General features: G+C 38.1%; 2 protein-coding genes across 5 annotated transcripts; both read right to left on the reverse strand.

The window, feature by feature from the left end:
* Positions 1-46: 46 nt before the first annotated feature.
* On the reverse strand, positions 47-6,404 carry LOC306890607 (von Willebrand factor A domain-containing protein 5A-like). Of its 2 annotated transcripts, XM_079450457.1 has the most exons (20): positions 6,259-6,404; positions 6,034-6,121; positions 5,739-5,941; positions 5,386-5,608; positions 5,140-5,306; positions 4,950-5,064; positions 4,697-4,872; positions 4,434-4,522; positions 4,206-4,350; positions 4,028-4,107; positions 3,773-3,887; positions 3,527-3,685; positions 3,351-3,454; positions 3,048-3,265; positions 2,924-2,956; positions 2,753-2,788; positions 2,592-2,663; positions 701-837; positions 497-620; positions 47-394 (listed from the first exon to the last, which is right to left on the reverse strand). In XM_079450457.1, exons 2-20 carry the CDS (start codon positions 6,074-6,076, stop codon positions 315-317), a joined length of 2,319 nt encoding a protein of 772 aa, XP_079306583.1. In that variant the 5' UTR covers positions 6,077-6,121; positions 6,259-6,404; the 3' UTR covers positions 47-314. The 2 variants fall into 2 exon arrangements, with proteins under 2 accessions (XP_079306583.1, XP_079306584.1); XM_079450458.1 differs by lacking the exon at positions 2,924-2,956 and having other exon boundaries at positions 6,259-6,399.
* A 1,744-nt stretch (positions 6,405-8,148) lies between these two features.
* On the reverse strand, positions 8,149-15,355 carry LOC306890814 (von Willebrand factor A domain-containing protein 5A-like). Of its 3 annotated transcripts, XM_079450790.1 has the most exons (22): positions 15,194-15,355; positions 14,961-15,016; positions 14,600-14,802; positions 14,247-14,469; positions 14,001-14,167; positions 13,811-13,925; positions 13,460-13,635; positions 13,197-13,285; positions 12,969-13,113; positions 12,791-12,870; positions 12,536-12,650; positions 12,290-12,448; positions 12,114-12,217; positions 11,811-12,028; positions 11,687-11,713; positions 11,096-11,125; positions 10,902-10,946; positions 10,521-10,556; positions 10,374-10,427; positions 10,142-10,278; positions 9,938-10,061; positions 8,149-9,835 (listed from the first exon to the last, which is right to left on the reverse strand). In XM_079450790.1, exons 2-22 carry the CDS (start codon positions 15,001-15,003, stop codon positions 9,756-9,758), a joined length of 2,370 nt encoding a protein of 789 aa, XP_079306916.1. In that variant the 5' UTR covers positions 15,004-15,016; positions 15,194-15,355; the 3' UTR covers positions 8,149-9,755. The 3 variants fall into 3 exon arrangements, with proteins under 3 accessions (XP_079306916.1, XP_079306917.1, XP_079306918.1); XM_079450791.1 differs by lacking the exon at positions 15,194-15,355 and having other exon boundaries at positions 14,961-15,045; XM_079450792.1 differs by lacking the exons at positions 8,149-9,835; positions 9,938-10,061 and having other exon boundaries at positions 10,195-10,427; positions 15,194-15,326.
* Between the last annotated feature and the right edge of the window lie 4,633 nt (positions 15,356-19,988).

The following is a 19,988-nucleotide window of genomic DNA, read 5'->3' on the forward strand; positions in this document are numbered from 1 at the left end:
TATTTCCAAGAAATCAAATCTATTATTATTAAAAAATGAATCTATTCATAAAAATGATTTATTTAAATGTTTGAGCTTGATAAACAGTCAACAATGCAATTTGTCCATATTATTTTATTTGCTTGTATTTTTGCTTTAATAATGCAATATATATATGTATGCTTTAGTAAACCCAAGTTTTGCTTTATTATGACCCTTGCTACACATTAAAATCAAACAATGCCAAGTCAGTATCCAAACAACAATAGTAGTAACAGTTACAGTACATCAAACTATAATGGTATTTAGTTTTTTTATAGTGGAAATAGAAGTCTTCAGATTCCCAAAGTCTCTTGTGTCACGTGACATCCCAGCAGAACATTCCCATCACACACACACTGAGACAGACCGCCCACTGAAACACACACAAACACTTTAGTTTAATACTTCACTCGATCAAACGTCTGTTTGCTGTCAATCATCTGCTCATGAATGCTGATTGGATGAATGTTCTCACCGTTCTGAGAGTGGATCCATGATGCCGCCTTCATGGCCACAAACTGCCACTCGACCTGATGCTCGATTTTATATCCGTATAACCAGATGAGAGCCAGAAGAGCGGCCCACACGGAGCCATCCACCTGTACACAAACACACACACATGCATTTCTTACTGCAAACCAGCAGTTCTCTTTCGTCATTTCATCATCATGTGACTCACCTGTGCTGGTTTCTGATTGGTCAGCTCATCTTCTGTCTTTCCGAACACTTGTGCCAGTTCAGAGTTCAGCTCCCAGCAGCCCGAGGCCTTTTGAAGAGACACCAGCTGAAGGAAAGAGTCCGTCTTAGGCTCACAATCTGATGAAAACATACACACATCACATAAATAAAGTATACATATAATCAGCAATACCAACATTAAAGGTCCAGTCAGTTGATTTTAGCAGCATCTAGTGTTGAGATTGCAAATTGCAACCATCCGGCTCAGTCTACCGCTCATCCCTCCCTTTCGAAGCACTACGGTGGCTGACACAGGACAAAGATGTCGTCAAATTTGGCTTCAACAAATAACACATTTATGAAACACGCTCTGAAGAGCAGTTGGTCCATATAGGGCCACCGTAGGTGGCGCAACATGACGAGCTCCATGTGGGGGGACCCGCGGTGTATGTAGCTAGAAATAGTTAATTCTAAGGTAATAAAAACATAAAGCTTCATTATGTAAGGTCGTTATACACCTCTGAAGACATAGTTACGTATGTCTATTATATTGCATTTCTGTCAATAAATCCTCTTTAATATTCGACAATGCACCTTTAAATAAAGCACTTTTGTTTGTGTGATATTGCTTGATTCTTAATCATTTAGATCAGTACATTAACAACACTATTTAATGTTCATACTGTTACGTTTGTGTGTGTGTTCGCTACCTTCTTGTTTGCATCGATGACACAGCTTTATGTTTAGAATCATGCCAAAATAAACTCTTAACACCTCCACATGACGACAAGTTTGTAACCACGACATTTGCCATTGCGGCTTCGCATTTTTTAATAAAATGCATGCATTAAAAAAGAATGCACTTTACTGAGATTGTCCATTCATAATCATACTTTTAATTATTCCACTCTTTTTTGTTCTTACCGGCGGTAAATCCTCCAGGCTTAGAAAATGAACAAGAGTTCATGCTTCAATTAGATTGAAACCCACCAGTTTTTTTTAACACATCAAATGACCTCCCCTCACATACATAAACTACACCTGAAATTACAGGCTTGCTATGATAATTACTGTAAAAAAATAAACGATAAAGATTAAATGTCAACACAACAACCCGTGTTTGTTCATTGTAAATAACTGAGGGTTCTAGTCCTCTCTCTCTCTTTTTCAAGTTCTCATTAACATCACATCTGATGTCTTCTCTGGCATCTTGAAAAATCTAATCCCACGCTGGCGGTCTTCAGGAGAAATGTCTTCACAATCACATTCATGTACAGTCAAGTCATCTAGTCATGTAAATGGTGGTCATAAAACTTACAGGAAAACTTATTTTATTAAATTTTCTGCTTATGTACTCTAAAATTAAATGTATAATATACAATATATACGTAAAATGTGTTTTAAGATGTGTCATCGTTCTGTTTGAATGTGTTTTTAACAATTTTGAAAGCAGTGTGTTAGCATTTGAAAGATGTGTTGAAAATATATAGTGTTTTACAGGTTGTAAAAGTATTCTATACACTAAATGCATTTTGTCTGAATGCAATGTAAAATGATTCACAGTTTGGACTGCACAGACGAGTTTTGAAAATGAACAATGCTTGTTAGCAGGTGAAGAAACCTGTAATGTTTTAGTCATCGATGTAAAATGACCAGTGCGTGTCAGCAGATATTCTGTATATAACAAACAAGGAGAGGATGTAGTTGCATTTCATTTAGTTCATTTTGTTACTGGAACAGACAGAGGGTCACAGAAAGATGCAGGCTTTTTTAAATAATATATTTATTAATTTTTTAATATTTGAAAAGCAGTCAAAACCATGAATGATGAATGAGTCATGTGATTTATATTATATGGGAATTTTTTGTTAAATTACTTATTATTTTCTTACCTTCCTCCAGTCCTTCAACACCATCTGATTCGATTGTTTCTGCGATTCTTTGTAAAGTACAGTCTAACACTTCTGTACATTCGGAAACAATAATAAATGTAATAAGTACAACAAATAAAATTAAACAAAAACTGTTTTCTACAGTGACTGCTTTTTCTTACCTGTACTATGCGTTGAGTACATATAGGACCCATAACCTACACACACACAATGCATACATTTACATTGACATGTCATACAGGAGCAACACACAACTGCTTATCTACTGTAGCTACATCTGAAGTTATAAAAAAACATGGGTTCTGAAATAAAGGAGTTCTTTGTTTTCCTACCAATTGGTGCCAGGAGAGCCGCCATATTTTCTCCTAAAGAATAACAGAATTTTAATGACGTGAATCTACAGTGACAAAAAATCTTAGGACACATTTAACAGAAAGGTGCTCTGAGAGCACTAACCTTGTGTTGGTACTGTTCTCTGTATAAGAGGTCCTTTCACAGTCTCTCGGTTGTGTTTATTAATGGCAATGAAGGCTGTATGAACACTGTTCACTCCTGCTTCAACACTGAGCTTCACCATCCTGCTCCTGATAGACTCCACCTCTGCACCTCCTGCCCTCTCCTCCTGCTCCAGACAACCAATCAGAGACCGAGCCGCCAGACGGTGGATCATCAACCTGAAACAACACCCAACAAAACTCTTATTAATGATTTAAATGAATGAGTGTGAATCAGGATGAATGTGTGTTTTGTTGATGTTACCCAGTGTCCTCAGTTGGTTTAAGGCAGAAGTGAAGCTGGTTTGTCACTGGTTGATCTTTCAGGTTGTATTGTATCATCACTGATCCTTCAGAGCTTTCTGAACTCTGTGACACAGAACATTATTAGTAAATGACAAGAAAACAGTACTTCACATCATCCGTGCTAAAAGCTCTCACCTGTCCTTTAATCTGGGCATAAATGAGTGACCTTTGACCCTGGAAGATGACATTGATGGGTGGGGACAGCGTGTCAACAGTGATGCCATCTGGAACTTTCCACTGCACAGAGATCTTGCTCACGACAGGCTGCAGAGCAAACCTGAGAGACTGCATCGCCTGATCAAACAATGTCAGAAATATTCAACAGCTGAACATTTCCATCAGCTCTTCTTGATTCAGACTCAAACTGATTCACAGTCTCACTTTGGGCTGCATGCGGTCAGTGCCGGTGATGAACTGGGCGTGTCCACATCCCTCTCTGGCCAATCCTGTGATGAGGGCGGTACTCGCACCCTCACCAATCCCGAACGAGAAACACCTGAAGACACGAAAACAGCTCAGTTACTCAAACACAGCGGCTCATATCAATTGATCAATTCATTTAAAGTTCATCACAAATATGGACAAATAAGGCCAAAAAATTGAGATGTAACGACAAAGAAATGTGAACCCAACCACCTGTGAGAGTGAGAATGGTTTCTGACAAGATCCAGAACCTCTTTGGTGTTTCCCACCTCGCCATCAGTGAAGACAAACAACTGAAGAGAGAAAATATCTCACAAATGACACTTAAACAAACCTGAGACAAAACCGGTTTGGTTTCCTGAATGAACAGGTGCATTTTGAGCTGATGTACCTGTCTGGGGTGTTCGGGGTAACAGGGTTGACTGTAGATGTGTTTCAGAGGCTGTAAAATCTCTGTGCCGCCCATGTCTGCTCTCAGTTCATTGACTCTCTTCAGTGCCTGATCCAGTGTGTCCTGATTGTACACAACACTCTGACTGCAATGACACACACAACCATCTCATCTCACACATTTCAGGAATCAGAATGTTTCTTAAAATATAAATATCCGGTTACTAACGGGAAGTAGGACTCAAAATGAGAGCCAAATCCATAGATATTGAAGTAACACCCCATGGGCAGACTCTTCAACAGTAACAGCAGAGTTTCCTAAAGACACAAATATATGTACAGATTTATTTACATTCACATTTATGCATTTGGCAGATGCTTTTATCCAAAGCGACTTACACTGCATAATAATATACATTTGTTTCTATGTATGTGCAATCCATGGGATCGAACCCATGCCCTTGTGAAAAAAGCATTGTTAAACCCTTGTACCTTTGCACTTTCTATACGCATCTGTGCTCCTTCACCATGATGCATCACGCAGTCCATACTGCCCGATCTGTCAATCACAAAAACAAACTCTCCTTGAGTTGTTAATGATGACATCACTTCCTTTGGGAACTCTGGGTACAAACTGATCATCACCACTGGATCACTCGTCAGAGAACCTGAAAAGAAGAGGTCAATGCCTGAAGTGAAGATCTAAAAATGGATTGTATTCATATCAGATTATTTGAGCTCATACCTGGTTGTGCAGTGTTCACTCCTGCCTCCACTATAGCAGTGGGCTGATGGGTATTCTCATAGTACACAAACAACTCAACATCTTTATCAAACTTGTGACCAGAACTCAGATTCACCTGCACACATGTAGACACAGATGTTATCACAGACTTTCTATAACAACATTATCTCTGTCCAAACACACACAGTACCGAAGCGCGAGTGTGATCCGGGTTGAGGAACACTAGAGGATCCAGAGTGCAGTTGGACTCTAGTTTGGAGACGGGGTTTGGAGAGCTCACGTGAACACTAAGAGTCAGAGTGTAGGGAACAGAGCCACATACTGATGAAATCTCTGAAACTATTCCAGCATCTGAACCTGAGGACACCACAGATACAAACATGATCATTCAAAGCCTGATCGTTACTGTAAATGACTGATATTACTGTTGAATGACCTGCTGGTGTGTATCTGGGGTTGAGGACAGCAGGCAGACAGAAGCGCAGCGCGTGGTCGGCCTGCACAGAGAGTTCAGTGATGTATGTGATGGTGATGGCAGCGTTCTGACCCGGTGACAGACACCCAACACTCAGTTTGAACACATCAGAACTTTCTTCACTCTCTTCCAACAGAAACGCCTGCTGACCCGAACTCACAGCATCATCATACTGATCCCTCGCCTGCAACACAGAGACAGAGTTTATATGCAGTGACAGTACATACATATATATATATACAAACAAGAAACAGGATGTTTATATTCTTTCAATGTGTGTCTTTTCTGGCAGTATTGTGAGTGTCTGAACTCACGGCTTGTTTCTCTTTCAGCTCGGCCACAATCTCGTGCTCTCCGATCTTGGCACTGAAGTGACAGACAGCAGCATCAGCAGGCAGAGGGAACACAAACAAGGCCTCCAGGGGGCGCGCTTCCTCATTCACATACTGCAGAGTGGAGGTGACTGTAGCCACATGACCTTTCACCTGCACCTCCACTGAGATGCTCTTCAGGGGAACTGACAACAAACAACAATTCAAGAATGTGTGTTTATGGAGGTAAATATAAATATGTTAAAACACAGAGTACAGTAAACAGGTGAGCTCATACCAGGCAGTTTTTGTTCAGTCACGAGACCGCAGAAGTTCACCATTCTGACTCTGATACTGTAAATACAAACTTCCTTCTACAGAAGTTTCTATTTGCATTAAAACAAATTGAAATAATAAGTTTCATTATACAGAATACAGTTCAACATTACGATGAACAAAAATATATAAAAAAAAGTGCTGAAAATTATGTACATCAGCTCGTCAAAGTCAAACACATACGAACCTAAGATGATAAAAGTCCTCAGGACAAACACCAGCAACCGGATTTAATGAATGAGATGTAAGAGAAGCTAAATGTGACGATCAAAGGTCTGTTTGAGGAACAGTAGAAACATTTCCGCGACGCTTAAACTCCAGAGGCGTGTAGTCGATACATATTGTGGGCGGATCTTGAATCAAGGGGACCAATGCTGGTGTTACGTTATTAATATTCATGACCAAAACAGGAACGTCATCAAAAGGGACTTGGCTGTAAACAAACGTCATAGTAATTCCGCATTAAGGGGAAAATTTGATCGTGAAATATAATTAACCAGAAGAAATAAAAAAAAACAGCTTTCACATATAAAATAGGAAGACAACATGTTTAAAAATCTGCCTAAATATTTTGAGATAATGCAAGATGTTTTAATCATTTCACTAACCGAATAAAATCCGACCAGATAAACAAATGCAATTAATTTCCTACAGTAACTTACAAAACACACATGTAGACCACAAAAATAAACATTTTTATTGAGATCAATTTAATTTGAAAACTTAGACTTTTTTCTTATGTCACGAATATGGTAGGAAGAACCCAAGTGCAGGCAGCAGGTATGAAGGGGTTAACACAGGACAAATATATATATATATAAAACAGAAACCAAAAACCCACGAGGGGGTAAAAACACAGTACACGATAACTAAACACTCAACTATGTAACACCAAGACTAAAACAAACACTCACAAAGACTAGGATATACTTAACAGTGTTTCTCTGGAGATGAGCACATAAGACAATGGACAACATTTCTCAAAGACGATAACAAGTACAGAGCAGGAAACACGTACAACAAACGAGCACAAGTCAATAGACAAGAGGGCATTAAATAGGGAGACTAACAAAGGAGATAACGATGGGCAGGTGTGGGTAATGAGACACAGGAGGAAAGCTATACTAGGAATGAGAGGGGCGGGGCCAAATGACGAGACTGGAGAGAACGCATATTATGTCCTGATTGACAATAATATGTTTCTCTCCACATAAAACACGTGGGTCTGTCATAATTCTGCCCCAGGCCAGAAAATCAAGACAAGAGAAGGCAGAATCATGACATTATAATCGGTTTTCCTTTGTGCCAAAATCAGATAAAGGTTTTACACCTTTAGAATTAAATTGGTCTTGTTCATTTTCGTGTCTCCGTCAATAAGTACTTTGGACCAGAGACACAGTTTTAACTTTTGAAAGCGAAAACATATTTTTTTAGCACAAGATTGGATCCACATGAAATTTTAAGATTTTGAGACAATGCTGAAAACCAGGACGATTTTCATTATGAAGAAAACCTGACAATAACTGCTTGACTTTGTTGAATATTCCACATAACGTTCATCAATTAAATCAATTAAAATGATGAAGATTTTGTCAATACCAGTGATTTATTCACAATAAAGATAGACCGCTTCACCCCTCCGTGTATCATTGCGCCGTGATCGTTTTAGTAACAACCAACCACTAACAAAACAAAGTAAATTCAATAGAAAGAACAAGTGAATTCAGTTTTCATGCTTAAAATTTGAGGATTAGTATTCACATTTCACCGGCATGATTAAATTGTTACCAATGATAATGGGCAACTTAAATCTAAACAATTTTTTTTTTTCTTATTATTTGCGTATGTGACACCAGTGACAAATTCCCACGAAAGCCATCGTTTTGGAAAATTAGCCATGTCACCTCAAAACTAAAATCTATACATTATACTGTTAAACAATTCCAATAAAAATCCTTCATAATGACACGAACCATAGCAACACCAATGACGCTTTTACATTTCATTTACATTTAGTCATTTAGCAGAAGATATTTTCAGATATTTAGCAGACTTTTAAAGAACCACACCAAAAACTGACATTTTTAACTTGTAAGTCAAGTCAGCTTTATTTATATAGCGTTTGTTTTACAATTTTCATTGTTACAAAGCAGCTGTACAAGAAAACATTGACTATAAGCAAAACATATAAGGTTATGCAAGTCGAAATACAGGTCAGATATCAGATCCACTATAATTTCCTATATGCAGTGTTAATGAAATAAAACTATACAATTCTAGCAGGGACATTCACCATGTGTGTGCTGGAACAGAGCATCTTCTTTGTTGACCTTGTAGTTGTAAGTACTTAGCCTACCAATAACACCAATGGCCCAAAACCAAAGGACAGATATATATTTGTATTTATTTGTGTTGAGTTGTCTTGGTTTGCATATTTATGTATTTATTAGGCGTGTACGTTTGGTTAACTTAATAAAAGGAATGAAAAGGAAATGTTTATACACAATACAAAAGAGTTAAACGTAGGGAGGGGGACATGTGTTTTTTCAAGTACAAATGAAATTAAAATAAATTTAGAAAATTGTTTACAAAACTATAAAGAGTTAAATAACAATCATCATTACCAAGAGGCCCTAAGTTGCGTGTTAATGGCTAAATCGGGTGGATTTTTTTCCTTTGGAAGCTTTTTACATGCCTGTAAAGTGTAGGGACAGGTTTGTGGCCAATCTTTGAAAATGACCCAGATATGTCTGTTTTTAACTTTTTTTACCAACGTTAGACAGTTTCACTGGATGCACCGACTGGCTCGATATACATTTCTGGTCTGTGTTTTTATTAGACTGGCCATATAAATTACATTTAGCTTATATTAATTATACATCAATTGTGGTAAATCTAAATTAAGGCTGTTGCGAAGGCGGAGTGATTCTCATAACACTAACGTAATGAATAAAAATAAATAAATCACCCAAAAACACTTTTAAATTATCATTTATAATTTCTTGGTCACTGGGCTCAACTAACTTCAAAATAATAAAAGTAGATTTGATTCAACTAAAGCTGTGTTCTCAGGTCTGGTCTTGTCGTCACACGCATGCAACTTAATAATTAGTCAAGACAAAGAGGTCAAAGCTACACAATTTTATAACCCAACTTTGGGGGGGGTGAAAACCTTATTTGGTAATACTTGGTAATAAAGACCCATTTGTTAACGTTATTTAATGGATCCCCTTATGTAAACAATTAACTGTTTTCATTTTTACAGCACTCATTAATCTTTAAGTTTAGTCAATGCACATTCAATTGTCTGTGTTTTTGTTAGTACATTGTGCCTTAACTGATAGAAACTTATTAAATATTGAAAATTACAATAATAATGCATGCTGTATTGTTTTTCATGTTAAATGAGGTAATTGTTAACAATTATTGACAGCAAAACAACATTTTGCTTATGGGAGGAATTTTTATTAGGTGGGTTGTTCCCTTTATTCTTTAGAGGAAAAAAAGAGCATATACAGGAAATTAATGGTTGAGAGGGGACGTACGGGATCACACTCAAACCCAGGTCCCCATGAGCCAAGAGACAAAGTGATTCCTTCAGATATTATATATTTAAGCTAATAAAGACTAAGTTCTTTGGCCTTCTGACAGCACATGAGGTAGAAACAGTTCTTCAGAAGGTCTTCAGATTCCCAAAGTCTCTTGTGTCACGTGACATCCCAGCAGAACATTCCCATCACAGACACACTGAGACAGACCGCCCACTGAAACACACACAAACACTTTAGTTTAATACTTCACTCGATCAAACGTCTGTTTGCTGTCAATCATCTGCTCATGAATGCTGATTGGATGAATGTTCTCACCGTTCTGAGAGCGGATCCATGATGCCGCCTTCATGGCCACAAACTGCCACTCGACCTGATGCTCGATTTTATATCCGTATAACCAGATGAGAGCCAGAAGAGCGGCCCACACGGAGCCATCCACCTGTACACAAACACACACACATGCATTTCTTACTGCACACCAGCAGTTCTCTTTCATCATTTCATCATCATGTGACTCACCTGTGCTGGTTTCTGATTGGTCAGCTCATCTTCTGTCTTTCCGAACACTTGTGCCAGTTCAGAGTTCAGCTCCCAGCAGCCCGAGGCCTTTTGAAGAGACACCAGCTGAAGGACGGAGTCCGTCTTAGGCTCAGGTACTGCATACATATAAACATAAGAACATATAAATATACATACGTCTTGCATCACACTGTCAATAACTGATTATTTGTGTGCATGTATATGTAGGTACTCGGTTCTGGCTCATGTATGTCCAGAATTGCTTCGGCCACCATTGGAATGGAATCTGTAAACCACACAAATAGTTACTACAGTAGTAACCACTGTCAGAACATTAAGACAATGAAAACAACATAACAAAAAAAAAGAAATCTCTTACTTGCTGAACCAACACACATGTCTGCCATCATCACACCTAAAACACACACAGAGGTACAGTACCAACATGCACCACTGTACTGTATAGAAACTTAATCGACACACAGTCAATGTTTATAACTTTTTCCATCATTTGTAACAATAGTGAAGTCAGATTCACAAACAGAAGCATGGAAATTAATCCAAAACTATGTTATAATGTATTTTGAAGAAGCCAAACTTCATCTATATTTTAGCTCTGCTCACTCTGATCATTCTCTCGAGTAAAAACACAACAAATAAATGAACAAATGGGAAAATATCTGTAGATTTAGACGGTAAAAACCAAAAGTACGCAAACCAATAAAATCTCTGTACAGATACTACAGTATGTTTCTCTCACCTGGACTTCGAGTACGCTTTTGGCACATCATGCGCATGGGCATCACTAAACACACACACAAACACACACAAAGTCAAAACTTTGGAGACACACAGTCATTCTTCATTACTTCTTTATTATATTGAGCGATAATAAAATCAACATACTTTGAAAGATCATACACAGAAGCATGTAAATAAAACCAAAACTCTTACTTGAGCGAGCCGATCCGGACATTGCCATCGCTAGAACACACACAGAGTTACCACTTTACATGATTCAGTCCAAGGTTTGGACACAAACTTTATCATTATTTTGAACTACTCTACAGTGAAGTCAACATACTTTGAAAGAACATGAACTGAAGCATGGAAATCATACAGTGATATGTGATACAAAATATGTTTTCAAAATGCTATTTCATATTTTAAAAAGGCCAAACTTCAACTAGACTATAGCTGTGCTCACTCTGATCATGCTGTTAAGTACAAACGCACACTGCTAAACCCTGTCAATGCATTAAGACATTGAAAACAACATTAGTAAACAAGCTGGTGATGCAAATAAGCTGCTGCATTGAGACATACGACACGTTCTGTAGACAAAACCACACAATCCTCCATCGCCCTCGCTCGCTCGCTTTGAACAATCAATTTCAATAGCTGGTTACAGATTGAAAATGTCGTAAAATAGAAAACACATTTATATAACAAATTTTGTATGTAGGCATGATTTATGTGTTATGAATTGTCATGTTTTAAAACATTTGCCATTAGCAAACCTTTTTAATAGTGTTGTTGTCTTACCACACATTTGCGGGACTTGATAGAATCCTAAAAAAATTATAGAATATAAATTAAGGGAATACATCAGTGACAGACACATTAATGATCAAAAAACTCTTACAGATGCACACACATGCACGCTAACCTTGTGTTGGTACTGTTCTCTGTATAAGAGGTCCTTTCACAGTCTCTCGGTTGTGTTTATTAATGGCAATGAAGGCTGTATGAACACTGTTCACTCCTGCTTCAACACTGAGCTTCATCATCCTGCTCCTGATAGACTCCACCTCTGCACCTCCTGCCCTCTCCTCCTGCTCCAGACAACCAATCAGAGACCGAGCCGCCAGACGGTGGATCATCAACCTGAAACAACACCCAACAGAACTCTTATTAATGATTTAAAGGAATGAGTGTGAATCAGGATGAATGTGTGTTTTGTTGATGTTACCCCGTGTCCTCAGTTGGTTTAAGGCAGAAGTGAAGCTGGTTTGTCACTGGTTGATCTTTCAGGTTGTATTGTATCATCACTGATCCTTCAGAGCTTTCTGAACTCTGTGACACAGAACATTATTAGTAAATGACAAGAAAACAGTACTTCACATCATCCGTGCTAAAAGCTCTCACCTGTCCTTTAATCTGGGCATAAATGAGTGACCTTTGACCCTGGAAGATGACATTGATGGGTGGGGACAGCGTGTCAACAGTGATGCCATCTGGAACTTTCCACTGCACAGAGATCTTGCTCACGACAGGCTGCAGAGCAAACCTGAGAGACTGCATCGCCTGATCAAACAATGTCAGAAATATTCAACAGCTGAACATTTCCATCAGCTCTTCTTGATTCAGACTCAAACTGATTCACAGTCTCACTTTGGGCTGCATGCGGTCAGTGCCGGTGATGAACTGGGCGTGTCCACATCCCTCTCTGGCCAATCCTGTGATGAGGGCGGTACTCGCACCCTCACCAATCCCGAACGAGAAACACCTGAAGACACGAAAACAGCTCAGTTACTCAAACACAGCGGCTCATATCAATTGTTCAATTCATTTAAAGTTCATCACAAATATGGACAAATAAGGCCAAAAAATTAAGATGTAACGACAAAGAAATGTGAACCCAACCACCTGTGAGAGTGAGAATGGTTTCTGACAAGATCCAGAACCTCTTTGGTGTTTCCCACCTCTCCATCAGTGAAGACAAACAACTGAAGAGAGAAAATATCTCACAAATGACACTTAAACAAACCTGAGACAAAACCGCTTTGGTTTCCTGAATGAACAGGTGCATTTTGAGCTGATGTACCTGTCTGGGGTGTTCGGGGTAACAGGGTTGACTGTAGATGTGTTTCAGAGGCTGTAAAATCTCTGTGCCGCCCATGTCTGCTCTCAGTTCATTGACTCTCTTCAGTGCCTGATCCAGTGTGTCCTGATTGTACACAACACTCTGACTGCAATGACACACACAACCATCTCATCTCACACATTTCAGAAATCAGAATGTTTCTTAAAATATAAATATCCGGTTACTAACGGGAAGTAGGACTCAAAATGAGAGCCAAATCCATAGATATTGAAGTAACACCCCATGGGCAGACTCTTCAACAGTAACAGCAGAGTTTCCTAAAGACACAAATATATGTACAGATTTATTTACATTCACATTTATGCATTTGGCAGATGCTTTTATCCAAAGCGAATTAGAAGCAAATGTATATTATTATGCAGTGTATGTATGTGCAATCCATGGGATCGAACCCATGCCCTTGTGAAAAAAGCATTGTTAAACCCTTGTACCTTTGCACTTTCTATACGCATCTGTGCTCCTTCACCATGATGCATCACGCAGTCCATACTGCCCGATCTGTCAATCACAAAAACAAACTCTCCTTGAGTTGTTAATGATGACATCACTTCCTTTGGGAACTCTGGGTACAAACTGATCATCACCACTGGATCACTCATCAGAGAACCTGAAATAGAGGCAGAAACATGTTGAGACACTCAATGTCACCAACGCAACATCAGTTTGTGGATCAAGATTTGCCTAGTTGTGTATTTATGTATAACACTGCAAAGCAGAATCTCTACTGAGTCTGTTTACTATATGAACTTTATTCAAACTATAATTAATACTGAAGCTCATACCTGGTTGTGCAGTGTTCACTCCTGCCTCCACTATAGCAGTGGGCTGATGGGTATTCTCATAGTACACAAACAACTCAACATCTTTATCAAACTTGTGACCAGAACTCAGATTCACCTGCACACATGTAGACACAGATGTTATCACAGACTTTCTATAACAACATTATCTCTGTCCAAACACACACAGTACCGAAGCGCGAGTGTGATCCGGGTTGAGGAACACTAGAGGATCCAGAGTGCAGTTGGACTCTAGTTTGGAGACGGGGTTTGGAGAGCTCACGTGAACACTAAGAGTCAGAGTGTAGGGAACAGAGCCACATACTGATGAAATCTCTGAAACTATTCCAGCATCTGAACCTGAGGACACCACAGATACAAACATGATCATTCAAAGCCTGATCGTTACTGTAAATGACTGATATTACTGTTGAATGACCTGCTGGTGTGTATCTGGGGTTGAGGACAGCAGGCAGACAGAAGCGCAGCGCGTGGTCGGCCTGCACAGAGAGTTCAGTGATGTATGTGATGGTGATGGCAGCGTTCTGACCCGGTGACAGACACCCAACACTCAGTTTGAACACATCAGAACTTTCTTCACTCTCTTCCAACAGAAACGCCTGCTGACCCGAACTCACAGCATCATCATACTGATCCCTCGCCTGCAACACAGAGACAGAGTTTATATGCAGTGACAGTACATACATATATATATATACAAACAAGAAACAGGATGTTTATATTCTTTCAATGTGTGTCTTTTCTGGCAGTATTGTGAGTGTCTGAACTCACGGCTTGTTTCTCTTTCAGCTCGGCCACAATCTCGTGCTCTCCGATCTTGGCACTGAAGTGACAGACAGCAGCATCAGCAGGCAGAGGGAACACAAACAAGGCCTCCAGGGGGCGCGCTTCCTCATTCACATACTGCAGAGTGGAGGTGACTGTAGCCACATGACCTTTCACCTGCACCTCCACTGAGATGCTCTTCAGGGGAACTGACAACAAACAACAAACAACAAAACAACTAGACAATCGACATGATAACAGAATACATGTATATACATATGTGTGCATATTCATGTGCGGCTAGATGTAAATATTTCAAGTAAATATTTTAGCTTCAAGTAAAGACAGTAAACAGGTGAGCTCATACCTGGCAGTTTTTGTCCAGTCACGAGACCGCAGCAGTTCACCATTCTGACTCTGATACTGTAAATACAAACTTCCGTTTAGAGAAGGTCCCTTATTGTATCAGAGACTCTTTAGGTTTGTTTTGTTTTTACAATTATTGCTGATACTGTTTTATTCGCACCACATGACAAGCGATCGATACGTTTTTGACCCACAAAAACAGTTCATGTCAAATAAATTAAACCAAACACGAACCTCTTAAAACGAACAAATCGTCGTTGAACAACAACTGCAACCGAGTTAAACGACTGAATGTATGTCTGTGGAGAACAAGAGAAGCAACGACTATTATAAATCCCAAGGGCGTGTTCGGAAATGTGGCGAGGCTCGGCTCATGAATATTGATTACGCGTGGGCGGATCCTCAATGCAAGCAACCAATTATAGCGTACGTAAATTAATATTAATCAGCATACGCACTCGTCACAGCACACACGCAATCGGGGGGCGAGTGGTTGTCTGACTCAGCAGCACATAACACAAATGAACCACAAACACAGGAATTAAATGATGAAATGTTGAATAAAGATAAACGAGGATGCAAAATACAGGGAATTTAATGACAATCAAAAGATGTTAATACTTTTTTTAAATAGAAAAACATGTATGGGCGTGACAAATGGTCATCACACAAGGTCTGGTCTCAGGATCTGCTCATGTACCTTATCAAAATGTGTTTTTTCTAAAGATGTTGGACAATATTTAAATACAGTGAATTCAATGACAAAACATATTTATTTAAAAGATAAAATACTTTTTTTAAATAGAAAAACATGTATGGGCGTGACAAATGGTCATCACACAAGGTCTGGTCCCAGGATCCGCTCATGTACCTGATCAAAATGTGTTTTTTCTAAAGATGTTGGACAATATTTAAATACAGTGAATTTAATGACAAAACATATTTATTTAAAAGACAAAATACTTTTTTTAAATAGAAAAACATGTATGGGCGTGACAAATGGTCATCACACAAGGTCTGTTCTCAGGATCCGCTCATGTACCTTATCAAAAGGTGTTTTTTCTTAAGATGTTGGACAATATTTAAATACAGTGAATTCAATGACAAAACATATTTATTTAAAAGATAAAATACTTTTTTTAAATAGAAAAACATGTATGGGCGTGACAAATGGTCATCACACAAGGTCTGGTCCCAGGATCCGCTCATGTACCTTATCAAAAGGTGTTTTTTCTTAAGATGTTGGACAATATTTAAATACAGTGAATTCAATGACAAAACATATTTATTTAAAAGATAAAATACTTTTTTTAAATAGAAAAACATGTATGGGCGTGACAAATGGTCATCACACAAGGTCTGGTCCCAGGATCTGCTCATGACCTTATCAAAATGTGTTTTTTCTAAAGATGTTGGACAATATTTAAAGTTACTGTGTATACGTGTCACATTATTCAATTCCCCACACTAATCCCTATAGAAAATTACTGTTGAGGTCGGCTGTTGTAGAATGTGCTGAACTCTGTCAAATATGATTGGAATGTTACCTAACCAGATTGACTGATTAAAGGGATAGTCCACCACAAAAGGAGAATTCTGTCATTATTCACTCACATTCGAGTTGTTCCAAATTCCATTTCTTTGTTCTGATGAACATAGAACGATATTTGGAAGAATGCTTATAAGCAGACAGATCTTGCCCCTCGTTGAAAAATACTTTATAAATGTCTTTGTTCTGATGAACACAAAAATAAGTTTTGAAAACAAAACCTTTTTTCCTACTATGGGAGTCAATGGGGGGCAAGATCTGTCTGGTTATAAGTGTGCTTCCAAATATATTTCTATGTTCATCAAAACAAATCATTTTATACGGATATGGAACAACTCGGAGGTGAGTAAATGACTACAGAATAAACAATTTTGGGTAGGGTAGTATAGTATCAGATTGTTCTATTGAACTCTGTAACAAAGGATGCTCTCTGTGATTAAATCAAGGTGATTGCTTAAAGCTGTGTCCGGAATGCCCTTGTCTGCACTGTATAAACTGTTTACGTTGAGGAAATAAACGTGTTTGATAGAACTACACTTTGGTGTTCTATCTCTTGCTCCCAAAGCTCTGCTGAAGACATCTCTCACAACATTCAACCGTAATTGGGGACAGCAGGCAGACAAAAGCGCAGCGCGTGGTCGGCCTGCACAGAGAGTTCAGTGATGTATGTGATGGTGATGGCAGCGTTCTGACCCGGTGACACACAACCAACAAGTTCCAAGAATGGAACTTCAAATCTATCGATCCATGAAAAAGTTGAATGCATTTGAGTGTAGGGATGCAACAATATAAAAATCTCACAGTACGATGATTCCTCAGTATAAAGTCCACGGTACGATATTTATTGCAAAATGTATAATGACAAATGATGACTTGGAAATGCCTCTTTTCTTTATGCTTAGAGGTATGAGTTATAGTAAAGAAAATAAAATAATCGCCCCAGACGGATCTATTTTGTAACACATTCTCTATGTTAGGCCCAGAAAACCTATTGTTTCATACAGTCATGTGATCACGATAATATTCAGACGATTTTGCAATTGCAATAACATTGTCACATCCCTATTTAAATTATAAATAAAAGTTAAATTAAAGTCATTTAAGTAAATAGTGTATACCTGGCAGCTTTTTCAAAGACACAAGACCACAGCAGTTCACCATTCTGACGCTCTTCACAGTCCTTTATTGCACAAGATGTGGATTGAGAACAGATATGAATTCAAAGTTAGATGCAAATTAATAAATACTTATTTTAACGATACAGTTTACAAACCAGTTTCTCAATAAATACGTCCGGATATTTCTTCAAAAGATATAACAACACTGACATAGAAACTAGTCAGATCCCTGTCTGCATCATAATTACCCATTTCTAATCCAATGGTTGAAGTATGGCATTCTGTGCGATGCCAGATTTCATGCCATATTGTTTAAACATGTAGCCTTTACTTTCAACCTTCAAACTTAAAATACCCCACTAAAATATTTCACTACATTTCACATTATTCAACCAAACTACAAATGGTGAAGTTACATTCTTTTCTTTAAAGTCCCAGTGAAAAAAAAAATTGCAATGCCTATTTTTTCATGAAACATTGCAGCGTTTATTTTTAATTCGTTTATGAATGCGGGTCATTCTGTTTTCAAAAATCATGTGCTTTAGTTAAAATCTAAAAAAGCACTTCAGTCTTGCAATGACTATCCATCTTAAATGGCATATGTTAGATGGCTTGGGCGGAGCATCTATTAACTCCTCCTCTTCAACGTCTGTCTCCTGCCATTTCCATTTCAAAATGCACAGCATCCAATCAAACAGCCATTATTTCTCTCATTCAAAATTACATTTCACAAGGAAATGCGTCCAAATATGGAAGTAAAACGATCAAAACTTTAAAGACAACAGTGTATTGAACAATCCTCACACATCGCCGTCTTTTCTCCAGTTTTCTGAAATTTCAGAGTCGATTTCTTTCTCCAAGCCAATAACTTTGTCATTCCTTCACTTTCAGCTTTACAACTTGGCAGACTGCTCACATTCACACACAGCAACATTACACACCACGTGAAATGTAATTTTAAAGACATTGCAAGTGTTACTCTTTAATGTAGTCTTTGTTTATATTTCGCTGTGTGGATAACTTTACTCATAAAAACGTAAAGGATATGATTTTTATCTTTATAAAGTTATAGAGGAGAGTGAGTTTCATGTTCTGTCAGCAAATTTGGTTTTTATTTATATCTATATTTTTGTATATTGTGTGTACTATTACAAAAACAGCTAGTAAACAGCCTTTCAAAATTCCTGAAAACATTTATTCACCTTCAGTTGCACCTGATCACCACGTGGGGGCTTTCACTTGGTTTATTTTCACCTACCGAGTTTTTTTTTGGAAGAACTGTTCATCTCAATGGTTCTGTGTAAAATAAATGAAATGTAACTAAGTAAACACAAATGAAACGTTGTAGTCCAGCCCTTACCGGTGTTACCTGATCTTCCTCACTGACATCTTGATAACCCTTTTCACTTTAATCCTTCTCTTTTGCTCGCATTACATGCTATATCAAATAATTTTTTCAAATGTAGTTGTCTGGTGTTTACCTATTTATTTGTTTATTCGTGTCGGGGCATAATGGTTCATTTATAGATAGTGACAGCATCACGGTGACTCAACTTAACATAGGCTCTAACATAAAACACATAAAACCTGCTTAAAATGAATAAGGACGTTTTACTTAAAGCAGGTTTTTTGAATATATTTTTAATAAATATATATATATATATATATATATATAAGATAACTCCGTTTTAATCATGTTTTTTATTGTGCATTCAAATTGATATCGATCAAACTGCAGATGGTTTGTTTTGATTTAATCCATAATAACATAAAATATAGCTAACTAAACAAAATAAAAAAATAAAACAAGAACTTTATAAAAAACATGATTTTTTTTTAGTTCTCTCATTTTGGAACTAAACTCTTCAAATGGATATATATATCTAACACACACACACACACACACTCACCTAAAGGATTATTAGGAACGCCATACTAATACTGTGTTTGACCCCCTTTGGCGTTCAGAACTGCCTTAATTCTACGTGACATTGATTCAACAAGGTGCTGAAAGCATTCTTTACAAAACGTTGGCCCACATTGATAGGATAGCATCTTGAAGTTGATGGAGATTTGTGGGACATGGACATGGTCAGAAACAATGCTCAGGTAGGCCATGACATTTAAACGATGCCCAATTGGCACTAAGGGGCCTAAAGTGTGCCAAGCAAACATCCCCCACACCATTACACCACCACTACCACCAGCCTGCACAGTGGTAACAAGGCATGATGGATCCATGTTGTCATTCTGTTTAAGCTAAATTCTGACTCCATCTGAATGTCTCAACAGAAATCGAGACTCATCAGACCAGGCAACATTTTTCCAGTCTTCAACTGTCCAATTTAGGTGAGCTGGTGCA

The sequence above is a fragment of the Barbatula barbatula genome (assembly GCF_947034865.1).
Source record: "Barbatula barbatula genome assembly, chromosome: 25".
In the NCBI taxonomy this organism is placed as follows: Eukaryota; Metazoa; Chordata; class Actinopteri; order Cypriniformes; family Nemacheilidae; genus Barbatula; species Barbatula barbatula.

Coding starts and splice junctions, on each gene's coding strand:
- LOC306890607 (XM_079450457.1), bottom strand. CDS start 6,076: ATGGTGAACTTCTGCGGTCTCGTGACTGAACAAAAACTGCCTG. Junction 4,108..4,205: donor ACCCCGAACACCCCAGACAG/GTACATCAGCTC, acceptor TTCTCTCTTCAG/TTGTTTGTCTTCACTGATGG. Junction 621..700: donor CCAATCAGAAACCAGCACAG/GTGAGTCACATG, acceptor GTTTGTGTACAG/GTGGATGGCTCCGTGTGGGC.
- LOC306890814 (XM_079450790.1), bottom strand. CDS start 15,003: ATGGTGAACTGCTGCGGTCTCGTGACTGGACAAAAACTGCCAG. Junction 12,218..12,289: donor ATGCCCAGATTAAAGGACAG/GTGAGAGCTTTT, acceptor TCTGTGTCACAG/AGTTCAGAAAGCTCTGAAGG. Junction 11,126..11,686: donor TCAAGTCCCGCAAATGTGTG/GTAAGACAACAA, acceptor TGTGTGTTCTAG/CGATGGCAATGTCCGGATCG.